The sequence below is a fragment of the Microplitis demolitor genome, chromosome 6 (assembly GCF_026212275.2).
Source record: "Microplitis demolitor isolate Queensland-Clemson2020A chromosome 6, iyMicDemo2.1a, whole genome shotgun sequence".
Taxonomy (NCBI): Eukaryota; Metazoa; Arthropoda; class Insecta; order Hymenoptera; family Braconidae; genus Microplitis; species Microplitis demolitor.
Window position 1 is genome coordinate 10,795,864 of NC_068550.1, and position 20,479 is coordinate 10,816,342.

General features: G+C 27.4%; 2 protein-coding genes across 2 annotated transcripts in view; one reads left to right on the plus strand and one right to left on the minus strand.

Moving 5' to 3' along the window:
* The window catches only part of LOC103569311 (RNA polymerase II elongation factor ELL2), a 114,540-nt gene that overhangs the window by 75,739 nt on the left and 18,322 nt on the right, over window positions 1-20,479 (minus strand). The window lies entirely within an intron of this gene.
* Window positions 17,975-19,397, plus strand: LOC106693280 (uncharacterized). Its single transcript, XM_014440149.2, has 2 exons — window positions 17,975-18,341; window positions 18,431-19,397. Exons 1-2 carry the CDS (start codon window positions 17,999-18,001, stop codon window positions 18,751-18,753), a joined length of 666 nt encoding a protein of 221 aa, XP_014295635.2. The 5' UTR covers window positions 17,975-17,998; the 3' UTR covers window positions 18,754-19,397.

A 20,479-nucleotide genomic window follows, 5' to 3' on the forward strand; every position in this document is an offset into this window, starting at 1 on the left:
GTATAATAAATGTGGCAACGTTGCAAACATTTATATTGAATAGTCTATAGATTAAACGTATAGGTAGCAATCTTTATATAGTGTGAGTTCAATATACATGTAGTTTGTTATTATTGACAATTTCATATTTTTTTTAAAGTTACAAGAAAATCGCAATCAAAAAGAAAAAAATTGTTCGATGTGTGCTACTTTCAATATCGTAATTTTAAAAAGTTCTAAAACTATTAGAAAAGCTCAGCTGACCAATTTCAAAACACAGTAACTGACAGAAATAAAATTTTTGAAATATGTATAGAATCATGTTCACAAAACTCCATTGGAAGTAAAAATACTAAAAATATCGATTTTGAAAAATTTGTCACTTAATGTGTTTTGGAATTGGGCAGCCAAGCTATCATTAATATAAGTTAATATAAAAAATAATTTTTTTGTTTGTTAAAAATCATTGAATAAATGTTTAACATTTATAAAAATTATTTCGAAAAATTTTCCAAAAATTTTTTTACCTTCAAAACTTTCATGCTCAAAAATTAACCTAACTAAGTGACATTTGAATTTCTGCGGGTTAAGTATGACGACTGCAACGTTGCCGAGTTGTGATTGCTGTACCCCACCACACGTCAAGTATTTTAAAATTATTTATATTTTAAAAATCAATATTTTTTGAACAAATCGGTCAAGAAATCCAGAGTTTTTTTAAAAAAATTTCTAATTTTTTCATTTAACAGTGGATAAGTTTTTAAAAAAAATGGTAAGAACCGTTTCCAAGATATTCAGGAAACCACATGTTTTTCTTATACTTGGTAAATCTCCACTATGATAATTATTTACTTTTTGATTGTTAATATCTCGTCTTACAATCGGTGAAAAAATTTCGTTTTTTTTTTTTTTCATTAAATATTAGAGATTCTTGTTAATCTCATGTTTTAATTTCATTGCATTCCTAAGAAAAGTCGTTTTGCGAGTGAACTACCTTAAGGTGCGTCTTTTGAGTCATTTCAAAGCATCATTTTTTTTGTTTAAGTGCACGTGGAAGAAAAAAAAATTTTACGTCGATTACAAATCTAGCTCATTGAAAAATTCGATATCCTATTCAAGTAACACGGGAAATTTTTAACTTCCCGCTAAGAAAATTGAAAATTTTCAAAAATTCGGGGTTATTGATTTCGGTCTGATTTTCGGAAATTGAATTTCTATCAGATTTTTTATTTTTTAAGTTTCTAGGAGGCTATTCTGACTAATTTCATGATGATGTCCGAGTATATGTATGTGTGTATGTACGAATGTAAATATTTTCAACTTTTGAACGGATGAACCGACTCTGATCGTCAAGGTGTCATTCGACGCAGCTTGTTAAAATCTAAAAGCTGTGAAAAATTGAGCTTGATCGGAAGGTTGCGTTCGGAAATATTCCACAAATAAAATTTTTTCAAAAATGTTTTTTTTTGGATAACTTTTAATGTGACAGGTGGATTGATTCCAAAATCTAATCAGCTCTAAATCTTTGTAAGCCGCGTCAAATGCCACCTCAAACATCAAAATCGATTCATTCGTTCAAGAGAAACCGTGAAAGAAAGAATTATAAAAAAAAAATATTTTTTTATTTTTTTTTAAATTTCTCAAAAACGACTAGATAAATCAATTTCCAAATCCGATTAACTCTAGAACTCAATAAAACGCGCCGATTGCCTCTAAACCGTCTCAATCAGTCAATTCGGTTGAGAGATATCGTTGGAGAAAAAATGGTAAAAAACTTTTTTTTTTTAAACAACGACATACAAAAGTATTTCCGACCTAAAAGCGCTTGAAAATCTATTCACAACAATTTTTTCGAGCTCATCGAGCTCGAAAACTGCGAGAAGTTCTGGGGCTGCCCCACAGGGTTAACTGATAGACTGATTTATTTTTTAACCTTCGAGTATTTCAACGTGTTAACAGATCAATAGATTGAATACCCTAATACAAATTTTTGTAGTAACTTGAACACATTACAAAAAAAAGTCTCTCATCATTTTTTGATAAATTTATCTGTTCAAAAGTTATTAGAGCTCGAAGTCAAGTTATAGTAAATTCCGAGATCTTTATACTTCTCCGGCAAACTATCAGACTTATCACAAAATGTTATAGGATCTTTTTTGTTGACAATTTTATTCTCTACAAATTATTTTCAGTAAAGTTTTTTCAAATTCATTGTTTTCTACCCAGGATAAAATGTTTTTAGTTAATTTTATGCTTAAAATGGCCTAATGTAATTATACAAAATTTTATAAGGTTTTATAAAAATTTATAAAATTTCGTAAAATTCTTTAAAATCATTTTTTTTTCCGGGATGGGTCACTTCTTTTGTAGACATTTTTATTTCCTACAATTTACTATCTACAGTTTTTTCGAATTTCGCATTGTTTTCTAGTTCTTTTCATATTAATGTCAAGCTCATAAAAAAAAGTCTTCTGATCGATTTTAAGAGCTTGACATTAAAATAAAAGTAACTAGTAAACAATGAGGAATTCGAAATAACTTTATGAGTAATAATTTGTAGGAAATAAAGTTGTCAACAAAAAAGGTCTCATGGTATTTTGTGATAAGTCTAATAGTTTCGCCGGAAAAGTAAAAAGATCTCAAAATTTAATATAAATGCGACTTCAGCCTCAAATAAGTTTTAAACAAATAGAATTATCAAAAAATGATAAGAGACTTTTTCTGTAGAGCATTCAATTCCCCACAAAAATATGCCTGTTGATTTTTCCTATATTGCATCGTTAGCTAGTTATAAAAATCAGAAAACGCAAAAAAAAATTTTGCCATGGTATTCTCATAGAAAATAAAAAATAAAATTTGGAAAATCCAAAAGTGCACGACTCATAATGCTCATTTATTATGAAATAATGAAATAATAATAATAAAATGGCGGGAAACACGAATAAATTTAAAATATACACAATTTTTTTTCATTAAAATTTGTGGTTTTTTTTTTTTTTAATTATATTAGTATTTTTTTATAATTATAAAAGAACCTACTCAAAATATCTCGATTAATAACGAAAAAAAAACATTTATGTAAATACAAAAAAAAAAAAAATAATAAAATTGAATTGAAAAAATTCAGGCTTACCAATCAGCAAAAAAAAAATAGCTGTACCAGAACGATAATGCGCAAGCGTCCTTGGTGGAATCAATGTAGTATAATGTAGAGATATATCACCATCCATGTTAATTTTACGTATATATATATATATATATACAGCCTTTCTTTTTATTTTATTAATTGTAATTAAATAGCACTGAGTTACCTAGCCATTTGCAATAGGAGACCTACAAATCTTTCGAAGAATTTTTGATATTTTTTTCTTTTTTGTTAAACTAAATCAATTTTTGAAAAGTATGGAATTAATCTCCATTGAATGATCTTCAAAATAGTATGAAACATATCTTAATTACGTGAACTGACAAAGGTATAATAATTGAAATACTTGCCGAAGTGTGGCGAAAGAAATTTTTCGATCGTAAAGCACACTCTGATGCTTCGTATCATGAGTCGTGCAAAAGTGCAATGTGGAACCTTTCAATGTTAATATTGAGAGCTAATTTTCACAGGCGTCTTTTTATGTCTAAATGAAACTTTTGAACTTGTTTTCGAGAAGAAAAAAAAAATGTTGGATAATCCAAAAGTACACACCTCAAACGATCATTTTATTTTTAATCATTACTTTTATTATATAATATTAATGTATTTTTTTTTATTATAAACTTTTATTCAACTTACAAATTATCAATTTGATTTTTTTATTTCTTATTTTCAGTTTAATATTTTTTTACTAACATTTTTTTTAAATATCCCGCCTTTTGTCTTAGATGTCGCATTTTTTTTTCAAATATATTGATAGGCTAGTGCTACCACTAGTAGTTGATGGCGAGAAATAATGAAATAAACAATAACAACAGTAAAAATAGCAGCTAAATTTTTCACGTATAGTCAGTTTACACGTTTCTTTGTTAATTACACCAAAACAAAAAGGTTTCAGATAGTGATTTTTGAAAAAGTTCTTGTGATCAAAAATACACAGATAATAAAAAAAAAAATAAGTCGATAAGTCTTGTTTTTCGAAAGTTATCATGTTTAGGCGAGTCCGAATACCACAATTGACGCACTGGGGGCTTTGGACTAAATCATTTTTAGTAGATTTCATAGAAATCTAACTATTGTATATGTCCTCATAATGGTTCCTCAAAGGTCAGTTATTTTCATTTTAATGCCAAGCTCTTAAAAAAATAGTGTTCTGATAATTTGTAGAAAATAAAATTATCTACAAAAAAGATTTTATGACATTTTATGATAAGTCCGATAGTTTCGCCGGAAAAGTAAAAGGATCTTGAAATTTACTCTAACGACTTCGAGCTCGAATAACTTTTGAACAGATGGATTTATCGAAAAATGATAAAAGAGTTCTTTTTGTAGAGCGTTAAATTCCCTACAAAAATGTATGCTGGGCTTATTCGTACAATGAGTCATTGTCGAGGAAAAAAATCCCAAACTAAAAAAATTTTTTTTTCCATGTTATTTACATGGGAAATCAAAAATCACGAAACGCCACCTCTTAATATTAACATTAAGAGCTCAAACTTGACCAGATTTTCTTTTTTCATCATCTTTAACGATATTTTCACGGTAACTAAAGAAAAAAAATCGGTCTGTCGGTTGACCCTGCGGGCCAGCCCCAAAACTTCCTGCCCATTTCGAACTCCTTGAGCTCGAAAATACTTTTGTATGCCTTTGTTTTCGAAAAAAAACGTTTTTTTACCATTTTTTCATCAAAAGATATCTCTCGAACGAATAAATCGATTGAGACGTTTAAGGTGGCAATCGACGCGTTTTATTGAGTTCTACAACTGATCAGATTTTGAAATTAATTTATCGAGTCGTTTTTTGCCCAGTTGATTTTGGAATCAATCCATTGAGAACATAAAAAGTTATCCAAAAAAAAAAAAAGAAGGTTTTTTGAAAAAAGTTTATTTTTGGAATATCTCTGAACGAGTCCTACCGATCAAGTTCAAAAGTTATAGATATTTACATACATACATACATACATACATACATACATACATACATACATACATACATACATACATACATACATACATACATACATACATACATACATACATACATACATACATACATACATACATACATACATACATACATACATACATACATACATACATACACTCGGACATCATCGTGAAATTAGTCAGGATAGTTTCCTAGAATCTCAAAACGTCAAGATCTCTCAGAAATTCGATTTTCGAAAATCGGACTGAAACCAATAACTTCCCGAATTTTTGAAAATTTGCAATTTTCTTAGCGGAAAGTTAAGAAATGAGTTCTTTTTTTTTGCCCACCTTGATATTTCTATGCATACAATATAACGCGCCGTTCTCCAATGACAGCGTCCACAATTCTACATCAATCTTAATGAAACTTATAGTATATTTATTCTATGGACAATTACCTTGGATGAGGTCAAAGATGAGCCAAATGGGCCAATAAGTTTAGTAGTTATGGTTAATTAAAATTTTGTAAAATTAAAAAAAAAAAATTGTTTACCGATTCAACCGGATGTAAATTTTGAACGGAAAGAGATAGCTTATTTTTGTTTGTTCTATCTGAAAACTCGCTCGATTGCCTCCAAGTTTCACTATGCAGCTCATTGATTCGACTACTTTTTTTAATAGAAAAATGGTTTTAAAAATTTACAAAATATTATAAAAACTAATTTTATGCACACTGATAAAAAATTTCTCTTGGGACAATGAAATTGGTTTTGTTAAATTCTGTTAAACTAATATTTAATTAGGACAACGAAATTTCATTACGTCAACATACTCTATTTTGTCATTTTAACAAATGATTTAATAGACTCTATTTGGTTGAAGCTAATATTTCTTTTGCTACGATAATCAAATAATTTAGTCGAGTTAAGAAAATATTTATTTGATATAAAACTAAATTATTTTGTAGTGCCAACAAACCCAAATATTAAAGCAAAATATTATTATATTAACTCTAATAAATATTACTTAGACACAAAAAAATATATTCATTTAGAATAAATATATATATTTCTTCGAGATTAATAAATATATATTCAAAACTAATAATTATTGATTTAAAAAGTTATGGTGCTAGGCAGCAGTAGCGGGAATAGTTCGGTGCTTGCCACTAAATCGCGCCCACCATTTGTAGTGCCCCTGACAATAAACTTATTTCAGAATTATTATATTTCAAACTTGAAGCATTTATAGGACGGGTTATCCCCTGCTTTTTTGATAGTATTATAGGGCTATCCTGTATACACTATGACATTAATTTTTAATACTAATGTTTCCCTGAACAATTTTTGTCATAGCGCAAGAAGAAAGCACGTGACAAGGAAATAAATTATTTCTCTAAATATGCATTTCTTTGATTGTCAAATAAATATTCTGTCATTCTAAAATAATATTTAATTATTATTAATAACTCATTCTCTAAGGCTCACTAATATATTTCATTATGACAACTTTATAAGCTCTACAGGTCATCAATTTGATTTTATGCTTGCTACTTAACGCGTAGTTATCTTTACTAAATATTTTGTAGTTTCTAATGATTTGTTTTGTTAGTGGATTATAAAATATTTAGTTGAAACAACACAATTGATTATGCATGATCGTGTATGACGAGGCAAGAATAGTCATGCATGATTCATGTAATATCATGCATGACCAAGCTCAGTCATAAATGATTATTTATGACACTGCACGAATTACGCAACGTCATACATAATCATTATTATCATAACTAAATCGCTAATTGAAGCTATCTGAAAAGTATTGATTTTGCATTTCAAAATGAAATTGTTTATTGTTGTTAGCTTCAATTAGCGATAATTTTGACTTGTCATAGGGTTTTGGAAAGCTTGAGGTATCAAATTTAAAAGATCTATGCATGAATTTAAAAACTATTGAGCAGCTTACAAGTAATTACAATTTTAATGAAAAAGTCAATTTTTCCATGTTAATTAGATGAGAAATTAAAATTAAAATAGCAACCTCTTAGAGTTGAGCTAGAGAGCCCATCTTTTGAAAAAAATTTTTTCTCGGCTAATAGTATATAATCTCCATACTTTAGGCGTACGATACTCTGAGTCAAATACGGTGTAAGGCACACAAGCATTACACACTTTCTCGCCTATTATTGATAGCCTGGGATATGTTTGTGTTAAAAATGTATAAAGATCCTCAACAAATTAAAAATATAAGTTTCTTAATTATAGGGAGTCTACGTTATATTTAATTTTGTTTAAACAAAAAATATGCAAATCGTGAAAATTACATATCTTGTGGGGAAAAGTCTCAGCTTTAAGAAAAAACTATCAAATCAGATGTATCAAGCGCAGTACAGTCATAAAAATCGTGTTTTCTACTTTAATCAAATTTTAAAGGGTCTTTTGTAACTTAAAATAAAAAATGGATATTTTCATTGGAAAGCTGAGAATTTTTCCTACAAACAACTGTTGTGTAAAAAATCATAGTTTGAACCAAATTGATGAGGGGTTGCCCTATAAAAATAACTTTATTTAGTGGAATGAGCCATATATATACGCAAAAAAAATGAATTATAAAAATTAGTAATTGATAAATAAAAAATTGGAATGTGGTCACAATTTAATATGATTTCAAACAGTAATTTCGTGGTTTTATTGAATCTATTATAATAATCGTAATTCAAATATTGAAATTTTAAGTTTATATGTAAATAAATCATGTTACAAGTAATAGAAATTACTGTTTGGTAGATAAAAAAATAAAATTATAATAATTTAACGTTTCAGTTTCAACATTCGAAGTTTGGGACAGTTAGGTTTATAGTAAAAGAATAGAAAAACATTCAGTATGATAAATAAAATTTTCAATTTCGAACAATCGATTTTATGTACAACGATATATAATTATTACTTTCTTCAAATTGTCAAAAAGGATATTTCAAGCGCATCAGTTTTTATAGTTTGAAACAATAAAATTTTACTTGTGTTTGTAAGCTTTTAATGTATGTGAAAGAATTAACCTAAAATATTACTGATGCACGGCTATATCTATATGGCAAAATGACGTATTTTATCATGACAAACAATAAAATTTAAAAACTAAAAGTGACTAAATTTTCTTTCATATCAATATATTTTAGAGGATTATTATTATATTTTTTCGATTTAAATATTGTATTATTTATGAATTACCTTCTTTGATGCGGGTTTATTGTTCAAACAATAAGAATGAATTAAAAATCGGAATAAAATTTATCATTTATTTTTTTGCGTATAAATATATATGAATAATTAGGGTGGTCCATTTGGAACGAATATTTTTTTATTACACATATATCAATTATATACGAAAAGGAATATAGCATTTGAAGAAGATGAAAAAACAAACAAGACTAAATAAGAGGGAATAAGGTAAAGATATATAAGGGATGAGAGTTGACAAAGGTGAGACACCGGTGACAACGACCTTTTGCTGCTATTGATTTAAGTATATCTAGAGTGTACTATACCGCAAAATATAGTATTCCTTTTTATTTATTATTACTATTGTTCTTATTTTTACTTAGTTACATATATGTAACTAATATATATATATATATATATATATATATATATATATATATATAAATAATAGTAATTAAATAAAAAAAGTAAAAAAAATAAATATATATATATATATATATATATATATATATATATATATATATATATAAATCATCTTTCGTTATACGAACATTGTTATAAAATAAAAATAAAAGCAATAATAACAAGAAATATCCAAGTATTTTTAATTGAAATAAAAAATGATTTTTTTTAATAGATACTGTAAGTTAATTGTTATTTAATTACTTTAACGTATATACATGACATTAGTGTTGATTAAACCTTGATTTTTTTATGATCATTACATGGATTATCATTATTATTTTTTTTTCCACTAAAAATTTTGTGATATCGTAATACGTTAAAATTAAATATATTTATATATATTATAAGTATCGATTGTAGACGAAAGATTCAATTTTGAACGAGTGTATCGATTTCATTAATTCACCACGAAGTTGACGCATGATTTAGCGCCGGTGGAAACGGAAACTTGAAGGTTGTGCAATAAATCAGATTTCTTCCGATTACTCTGTAATATTATCAACCATTAAAAAAATAAAAAATAATAAATTAATGCGCCTTAAATAATAGCTAATAAAAAATGATTGAATACTATAAGTAAGGTGTTTAACAAAGTTATTTTTTTGTTATATTTATACGTTAATCTATTATTTGATATCTATGACTTCGTATTAGACAAAATATTCGTGCGAAAGGTCTATAGTAATTTTTGTACAAGCTTTTCTCTCAAGCAAAATCTTTAAAGGCAAAATTAAGAATGAGGTTCGATGGATCACTTGTATAGTCTAGCCATCTACGTTATCATTTTTCAAAAATGTTTATTTATTTAAGTGAAAAACGTGCACAAAGTTTTCATTTACTGTGCAAGTGTAACCAGGATAATTTTTAGGTAGATTTCATAAAGAAATCTACGTATTGTATTTCCCATTCTCATGAAGAAAACAAATTCCAAATTGATTTGACAATATCATTTCAGTGATACACGGAGAAAAAAATCTGATAATATTTATTTTTCAAAAAAAAAAATTACTATGTCGCCGAGGCAAACTAGAAATGGTCCAATAATATCGAAATTTTCCTTTAGATAAGTAAAAATTATAATCACTTAATCCTATAAATTACTAAATTATAAGTAAAATTACTATAAGTTTTAAAGTACAAAACACAAGCATTCAATAAAATTTACTATTTGATTTAGTAGAAAATCTATTTTAGAATGAAACTTTCACCGAGACTGCAATTTTATTTTTACTAATCCATATTGTATAAACTGTCTTCTTGAGTGTAATAATAAATTTTTCTTTTTTCCAACAATATATATATATATATATATATATATATATATATATATATATATATATATATATATATATATATATATTGTTGGGATGTATCTGTTTATTTATTTACGGATATATCTCAACTATCATCTTAAAATCTACCATCTTTTTTCTTTTGACCACTGTGGGATTCGAACCTATGCCTTGCGAATAATCCAGTTCGAATGCAAGCATGCTAACCACTTAGCTACAAGTACCATTCGAATTTCTCGAAGTATATGCCAAATATAAATGAAATACAATGAACTCGAGATTATATCTCACGTATTAAAAGTTACATTGTCAAGTAGTAATTTTTACCCGCTAAGTGGCGATTCACATTACCGATGTTTTAAAAACTACAATACCTCAAGAAAATTTTATTTGATATTATAAATTTTGGAATACTCTAGTTCTTTTTACAATGTTTTCAGTAATAGTTCTAAAATGTTATGAAGTAAAATTAATAATCTCACAAATTGTACTAATCGGGATATAAATGAATAATTTTTGCGAAATTCATATAAACTTGAGTCATATCCGACTTTTCTGTTGTTTCCAGATAAAAATCACTATCTACTCTATACTAATATTTTTTATTTTATCTACTGAATTTTACAGAATAGATAAAAATAAATATAAATTTTACAGTGATTTATTGTTAATGAATTGTAATATTCAACTTCTATGCTTACAAATCTTTTTAACTCAGAATTGTAATATTATCAAAAAGATTTATGAATATTGATATTTCCAGAATGATCGTTGTGTAATAATTATGGATTATTACCATTATTTATTTAATTTTGACTAATCTGCATTATAATTCTTACAAATCGTAAAATTTACAATACTGATAGTAAGAATCAACAAAAAAATGGAACTTTTCATTTTTAATAGTAATTTTTGGTTTGGATTGTAAATTTCTCTTCGGAAAGTAATTTTTATTTGACGACTCTAAATATTCGCTAATTTTGAGCTCCGTTTTTTTTCCGTGTAATTAATGAGTGTTGATTTTTGCACACCTCAAATGCGAGGTGGAGAGGTTAGGCTCTACTGTCGAATTTTTCAAATCACGATGGCACATTAATAGAGAGAGAAAACACTAGTGAACAAGCCTAATGCTTTTTTTTCAATCCAACAACACGTATTATTATAAGAAAAATCTGGCCACCGGTTGTCCCTGCGGGCCAGCCTCAAAACCTCCCGCTGTTTTTGAGCTCAAAGAGCTCGAAAGCATTATTGTACATGCATTTTCAAGCTCTTCTAAAATAACTTTTTTTTTATTGAAATTAGTGACTAAAAACAAACGCGGAAATACGGCAACAGCGTGCTAATATTTAGTAATTTTTTTGTGTACTATCGTTGGTCACTAGGTTTATCACTAGCTGGAGCTCAGATCCAACGTGAGTACAATGTAGTAGTGTGTATTAGTGAGTAAACAGAAAAAAATGTCAGCTGATTTTTGTTTTCAATAGTTATGGGAGAAAGTAATATTAAAAAGAGGAAATATTCGAAAAGTAAAGTAGTCTCAGAAGTTGATAATAAACGTTTAAAACAATCAGAAAATAAAAAAAAAAAAATTCAAAAATGAATTTTTTACGCTAGACGTATTAGAGATTAATCACAGTCAAAATGATAGTGGTGCTACAAGTGTATTAGTCATTCAAATTTTCTGCGGTTGTGTCATGTTACGTTGTTGCAGTCGTTTATTAGCTTCACGATACATGTGACGTCATTAACTAAAATTCGCCTCTTTTTTTATTAATAATTTAATAACAAACTCATGATTAAATTTAAAAAAAATATTAATGTGTTCAGAAATGTTTAATTATTTGATACTGAATAATTTATAGCGATGGTATTATTGTAGTAAAAACTACAGCACTTTGAAAATAATTCCCATTTACACCCGTGTATAAGAAAGAATTTTTAAAATTTATTTCTCAAAAACGGTGTAGTGAATCAATTTAAAATTTTAACCGTGATCCTTATTTTGATAACTCTTTTGGTGAAAAAAAATTCAAAATTTTGGTATTATTTCGAAAATCGGTATCGAACCTCCTTACGATAGTTATTGCGTGGATTAATTTAATGTAGAATTTTTATAAAAATTCACCTGATTGTTCTTTGATTGACTACAAATCATATGAGACTAATCTGAGTAACATTGACCACCCCAATTTTATGAAAAACGATTTCAAAATATTGAAATTTTAACACGGGCTCTTATGGAGAATAGCGATCTACGGGCAATTTTTTTTTCAATAAAATCAAAACAGAATGTAGGATTTTTCTGAAAATTTTGTATGTTATCAAAACTGAAATTATAAACCACATAAAAAAAAAAAATGAGAAAAATTATTGACCACGTCGTTTCTAAAATATAATTTATCAAACCTTGAAACTTTTTGAAAATTTCAAAGATGCACCAAAACAGTAGTGCGATGTGGCAACAGCGCTTATATTATTGCCAGATAGTCGCGGGAAAATACAAATAGGCACATAACAAAAAAATATAACCAACAAATAAAATTAATTCATTAATCAATAAAATCAAATTTTTGTAAATTTATGAAAAGGAAACCTTTTATAAATTTGTTTTCAAACAAAATAAAAATAATTTAACATTTATTTTTTATTTATCCTAAAAATAAATAAATTGTTCGACATATAAATGCTCTTACTTAAACATTTCATTTTTGATAACTTTTTAGCGTTTATTATGAATTAAATAGAAAAATAATAAAATTTATTACCTAATAATAAGTAAACGTTCTGACATTTCCAATAATTTAATAATAAACAGCTCAGTTTATTTTGATCGTTAATTTGGTTATGTCTTACGACCACAATAATAAAAATATTACTGAAAGCAAAAAAGACGCGCAGTAACAGTGAACGGTGTTGCCACGATCACTTCTTGAATATTATGGATGTATGTGTATATAAACGTATTGATACTACTTGGATGTATGTGAGAGCAATGACTGTACTTTTACAAAAGTTTCCAATGAGCGGCATTCAACTAACCGCTTCAGTTCTGCTATTTTTTTCAATTCGGTATGGTATACTTTTGAACGTGACTACCTCGAAACAACTACATTAAGTTTCCATCCCTAAATTCAACGTCCATATTACAAAAAAAATTGTGATGATAAAATTTATTTTCTAATGAATACGACATACAACTGTTGATCTTAAAAAGTTTCTTGTTATTTTTCATTATGCAAAAGTTGCAAACTAATGTTGGCAATATTGAGACAAATTATATTGAACTGCAGCCTGATAAGTTTTGTAATAATGATTATCGTTATGAGAAATAATCGTATCGAGATTTTGAAAAAATCAGTCTAAAGCATGAAATTTCTAGTTCTTATACCTTTTAATTAATAAAATTTTTAGAGCTACAGTTATTGCGCAATCATGAAAAATATCATGAGACAAAAATTTGCGAAAATTAATTTTTTTTTCAAATTCTATAAACTGTTATATTTTTTTCTAGAGCTAAAAAAAATAACAAAAACAGGCATATGTATGAAAGGACTAAAAAAAAATTTTTCTATTTTTTAAAACCCTTTTATATTGCACGAGACCGAAGTTGAATCGGCCTCTCGATTTGTTAAGTAAGAAATTGATATAACTTATAAATTATTAGAGACACGATCACGAACATTCAGGTGGTTTTTATAAAAGAATAATTAATCTTTTAAATAAGTGGATAACAACGTTTGTAACTATTGTTTATCAGATATTATATGCATTTGTTTGCAAAAATTTGAGATTTTTTTTTACTTTTTCGTATTTTTCATGACTTTTGTCATGAACAATTTTGTTTAGTGATAAAATATCTACCAATCAACCTTTACTTCATATCTGCATCTCATATAGTTTAACTTATATACGTGTTTTATTAATATTTATATAACTTGTTTTCTTTTATATATTATTTTTCGTCCCTTTAATGCATCACTTCCAATATTTTTCGTTTCTATACATTACAGTAAGTTATTGTAGCTTCTAACTCGAGGTACTTCTATTGTTTATTTAAAAAAAAAAGTTTCTTTGATGAATTAAAAAATCTTAAATTTTTGCAAACAAATGCATATAATAGCTGATAAACAATTGTTGCAAACTTAGTCATTCGCTTATTTAAAAGATAAATTATTCTTTTATAAAACCTACCTGAATGTTCATTATCGTATCTCTAAGAGTTTATAAGTTATATTAATTTGTTTGACAAATCAAGAGGCCGATGCAACTTCGGTCTCATGCAATATATAAAAAAGTTTCAAAGAATTGAAAAAATAATTTCTTAACCAATTATTTAAACAATTGAAATGTAAAAAAAAAACGATTATAAACAATAAAAAAATGTTTTCAAGAAAATTTTTGTTTTAAAAATCATAATTTTGCCAAAGAAATAAAATGGTAGAAAAAAATTTTTTCAATCATTAAACTTGTCTATTTGTTTATAAAAATATCTTAACAAGTGATATAAAAAAATTTTTTTCGAACGTTATATAATGCTATTGTTCGAAGCGAAAACAGCAATAACATAACATTTGTCAAAAAATCTTTTTTCAACATTTCTTGGATTTTTCATTTTTTGTTAACTTTAAAAAATTATTATAAACATAACAATAAACTTTTATGGCGTGATCTTGTTAAGAATTTATATAAGAAAGGCTCCGCGAAGCCAAAAATTTATAGGTGTATTATTTAAACTTTTATTTCGTCATTTATGAAAACGGAGAGAGGAAAACAATTATTAGTTAATCAACAAAAGTATAACTTTTTGAAAAATTGACTTAAAAATGTATTTTCAATAGGAATTTATTCTTTTACGTGTCTAGATTACACAACAATTTATTAAAATTTTTAAATTTATATTTGTAACTATAAAAAAATCATTTTATGTAGTACTCTCTCTCTAGCGGCAGTACGCCCAAGCCGTAACGGCCGCGCAGAGGCCTACTATCGGCGTTAAATTAAATCTATAAATAATAGGGACTTCGGAGAGTTACGACTATATTATTCGAAATTTCCTCTTTAAATATGTTATTTCAAAATTTCAAAAATGTTAATAGTTTTCGAGTTATTAACGAAAAACTAAATGCCATTTTCATTTCTTAATTTGTTAATAACAATGAAATTTTTTATGTGCTAATAAATCCTCGAGACACATTTTTCTAGACATTATTCCGAATCGAATGAGCCATGGTTAATATTTTTAAGAGCTTTATCTCTATTTTTCGTCATTTTTAACTTGCTGACTAGACTATAGAGATTTCTAGCTTCAAAATGCTTTTCTTAAAACCTCGATACAAATATTTTTCATAACATTACAACCTTCTAAAAATCACTACAAAATTTCTAAAAATTTTTTGTTCCTTTAATTTTTTCCGTTAGTGTAACTTCCATGATATTATAACAAAGGCAGCACTGTAATATTTATTGGATTCAAAAGTAAATAGAAATGTACCTCAAGATCGAAACGTTTTTTGCGGAACGACCACAAAAAAACTAAATGAAAAGTAAAAAATTTATTGAATCTAAATTTTTTAAATATTTTGCATAGGTGCTAGTATGTCAGCCGAAAATTGCAGGCCAACCCCACCCACCTTATGTTAACTCCGTAAATTTTACTGAAATTTTTTTTCCGCGTGTAAAACCTTTTGAAGATATAACACAGATATAGGGGGGGGGGGGGCAAAACAAGGTACACTAAAAAAATCTATCTAAAAAGTTTAAGTCCTATTGGTGTACACTTTTTTAATGAATTGGTATTACGAATATGATATAAAAAATTTGAAATATTATCGCAATATTCTGTTTAAGTAAGTGACTTATATTTTCCGTGTGATATTATTGCAAGTCCAGAGAGTATATTAAAAAAAAGTTCCCGCGTAAGACTCAGCGCGTATTTCGCTACTTTTCTCCCCGTGTTTATATAATACCTTTAACCTATACATCGTTCTTAAAAGCATTTAAAATATCATTTACATCATTGACATTAAACGTTCCTAACCATTACTAAAATTATTATTTTATCTTTCAAGATTTTAAAAACTAATTAGGGTAGAGGTGCCAAATATTGAACAGGCTCCATTTATTGAACGAACTACATAGAAACTTAATTTTTAAAATACTTTAAAGTCGTATTTCATATTAAACTTACAATTTATTATTAAATAGCTATTTTGTAAGTTTAAAGTTTGCGTGCGCAAACATATTGCGCAATAAAACGCAAAAAAAAAATGTTTGTGTACACCTGTCGGTAAACCATGAAAACCGTTCATTAGAAACTTAACCTTGTTGATTTTGGTAAGTACTTTTACAGTGAAATTTTATAAGTTTAATAACTTTATAATAAATAAGTTAGTGTTAATCATGAAACTAAAATAATGAAGATTAGTTCTCAATGATAATTTTTATTATTATTGTCGTTCTATTTTAAATATTACTCTGTTCAATAATTGGTGTTGTGAATTATTGAGTGCACCACTAAAATGTCAGTTGTTCAGTAATTAGAACATTTATTAAAATCAAAGCACCATTGAATGAACAGGGTATTATTTGCTCATAATGACGAATTAACTTCAAAGTCGACGATTTGAATTTTAAAGAATTGTCGAAATAATTAATAATAAATTCAAATAATAGAGAATTTTTTTTTTTTTTTTAAGTTAAAACAAGTGAATACTCATTTTTTTTATTTTTATTTTAGATGACTCTGTTTTAAAATAACACCAAAAGCTCCAGTTAAAAAAAAGAAGTCGGTTCAAAACCGTCAGAGATGCCAATATACTCCTGAGGATTTAGAAAATGCTGTGAATAGTATAAGAAATTTAGAATTAAGTATGAACAAAGCTAGTCAAATATATAATATACCAAAGGCTACTTTATCCATGAAAGTAAAACAAAATCATACTGTTCACTGTAAGCTAGGTCGCTCAACGATTTTGACAACAGACGAAGAGGATAAAATAAAAAATTGGATCTTAAATAAAGCAAAATTGGGTTTCCCTATGTGTCGTGAGGATGTTAAGAATGCTGTTCAAAAAGTTTTAAAGGAAACGAAACGTGATAACCCTTTTATTGATGATTGTCCTGGACGCAAATGGATGGAATTATTTTTAAATAGGCATTCCGAAATAAGTTTGAGAAACAGTGAAGTTTTATCAAAAGCTAGGGCTTGTGTGACAGAAGAAGGAATTAGAGAATGGTTCACTGGTTTACAAAATCATATTGAAATCGATCTTGGACTACAAGAATTTTTTAAGTCTCCGGAGCGTATTATTAATTTAGATGAACTTGGTATGTCATTGTGTCCAAAGACTGGGAAAGTTTTAGGCCCAAAAGGAGAAAAAAATTTATACAGAATCGCTACAGGAATGGAAAAACAGTCTATCAGCGTTCTTTGTTCTTTTTCTGCAGATGGAAACTCTTTTGACCCGATGATAATTTATGCTTATAAAAAAATGCCTCGGGATATTGCTAACTCTCTTTCTAAGGGATTTGCAATAGGACGAAGTGATACTGGTTGGATTAATAGTGCTAATTTTTATGAGTACATTGCTAATGTATTATACCCTCGTCTTATTGAAAGAGGAACAAAGTTTCCAGTTTTGATATTATGCGATGGGCATAAATCACACATTAACATGGATCTTCATCGTTTTTGCGTAGATAGACAAATTATTTTATATTGTCCCGTACCAAATTCAACGCATATTTTACAGCCATGTGATGTTGGCATATTTTATCCTCTTAAGGTTGAGTGGAAAAAAGTGGTAGCAGATCATTCTCAAATATCAACTACATCTATTACTAAAGTCAATTTCGCATCCTTGTTTAAAAAAAGCATACGACAAAGCAGTGAAACCGGAAATTGTTAAGAAAGCGTTTGAAGCATGCGGACTTTGTCCATTTAATCCTGCCCGGGTTGATTACTCAAAATGCATGTCAACTAGACACCAAGTTATCCGCGAAGAAATGTCACAAACAAGTGAAAATAATTTATTATCATCAAGTGCCCAGGATCATTCTTTACAGAATTTAAATAAAAAAATGTTAATGATGATTGAAGCTCAAATGCCTCAAGAATTGGTCGAAAAATTCATTGCCACATATGAGTCTAGTAGAGCTCCGTCTACTGGAATTTTATTATACAATATTTGGAAAAATTTCAAGGATTTAATCATTTCAAATCCGATAGAAGATCAATCTATAATCGAAGCAATTAACCAGACGTCGTTAGAAAATTCAGTTGTGTCACCACAGGATGACTATGAAATCCAATTTGGTAAATTTTATTTTGTTAATTGCTTATTAAAATTTACTGTATAATAATAATAATGATAATAATAACAATAATTTATTTATTTTTTTTAGACGGTTCGCTGAATGTGATTGACGAACAAGATTTATTAGATCAGTACCCTTCAATCCCCAGTTCGTCAATTAATAACAGCAACTTGGAGGACAATATGATAATTAGCAGTTCGTTGGTCGAATTATCTACTAGATTAGAGCCAATAATTAATCGTAAAAATCATAACAATAGCAGTGACAGTATGGCGTTAATCACCGATTTTGATATGAGTATTGACAATGTAACTTATCAAAAACCAATACTTCTCATAATAATACCGAAAACATTAATATGTCAGTTGATACAGGGTCTTATGACGAAACAAACAATAATAATTTGTTAAGTAAAAATTTACAAGTTGATGTAAACGATGTATGGGACAAACATTTACATTATCCTAAAATTGATACTAAGTTAAAAAACAAATCTAATAAAACAGATCAAATCTACGCCATATCATCACACAAGTTTGAAGAACTTGAAAGGAAAAAAATTGAGCTCGAAATTAGGGAAAAGGAAATAAAATTACAAAGACAAGCTGAACGTGATATTAAGAAGGTCGAGAAAGAGAAAGCTCGTATTGAGAGAGAAAAAAAAAGAGAAGAGCGGTTATTAAAAAATAAGCTTTTGGAAGAGGAAAGATTAAAAAAGCGTGAACAAAGGGAAGAAGGACAACGTAAAAAACAAAAGGAAAATGCAAAACCAAAAATTAGAAAGGAGTTAGAAAAACTCACTGCACCTAACAAGAAACGAGGTGCGTTACCAAAAAAACGTTGCCAAAGACCTGTGATTGATTCAGATAGTGATTAACGTGTTAATTTTTGTTAAGATTATTCATAATTTGGAGATAGAAATCCAAAGAATTAAAGAAAATACTATTTTAAATAAAAAATAATTATTACTTATAAGTCGCATAAATGTGATACTACTGTTCAATACTTGGAACATGACTGGTCAATATTAGGTGTTAAGTGTTCAATACAAGGAGCAATCGACTGTAACGTCTTTTATTATAATTTTAAGTTAATTATTAAATACTAGAGTAAAAAAAAACATTAAAAATTAAAAACTAATATTCTAAAAATATTCTAAATGTTTGTTAAAATTCATTAGCTTAAATAATAAATTTGCATGAAATGTCTTTCAGTTGTTTTTATGAAAAGAGTTCAATATTTGGAACCTCTACCCTATATGAATATTAATATACATGGAAAGAAAATTCCCCTGGAATTTACGATGTTAAGCATCGTAATCGTGGATTAGATTTTCATTGGCGTCAATTTTTAAATGTCTTATTTCAAAATTTACGATAGACTTTGTTAAAATTACGATGTTAAATAGTAAAGAATATAACCTACACTGTAATTTTAACAAAGACTATAGTAAATTTTTAAATAAGACATTTAAAAATTGACGCCAATGAAAGTCTAGTCCACGATTAACATCGTAAATTTTAGTGGAATTTTCTTTCCGTGTACTTTGTCACATATAGGGTTAATACTCTGTAACTTATATTATAATTATTATTAATTATTTATTAATTTTTAAATAAATGGATTTATTGTCATTTCTTTAATCTATAGTAATATTTCTTTCCATAACCTTTTTTTTCTAATTCTGGAAATTTATGAGTGTAAGGATTTGAGTGTAGTGCTTAAAAATATTGCGTTAAGACTCAAACATCGTTTAAGAATATTCGCAATACCAAGTATTGCAATATCACTAAAATTTATAAGCGTGGAATTCATACTTTTTTTTAGTGTAGGATAGGCAAAACGGGGTACCCCCAAAATTTAATTATTGAAAAATTATATTTTTAAAATCGTTTTTAAACATTCCAAAATCACTTCGCTAAATATAGTTAAGAAATTAGTCCAGAAATTTTTGTTTTTACTTTTTTTATGGGGTACCCTATTTTGCCCGTAAAAATGAAAAGATTTTTTTTTAACGGTAACTGAAAATTTTTTGTATTTACTTTGAATATCATTTAACAAAATTGGTCTATCAGTTGACCCTGCGGGCCAGCCCTAAAACTTCCCGCTGTTTTTGTGTATTGAATACATTTTCGA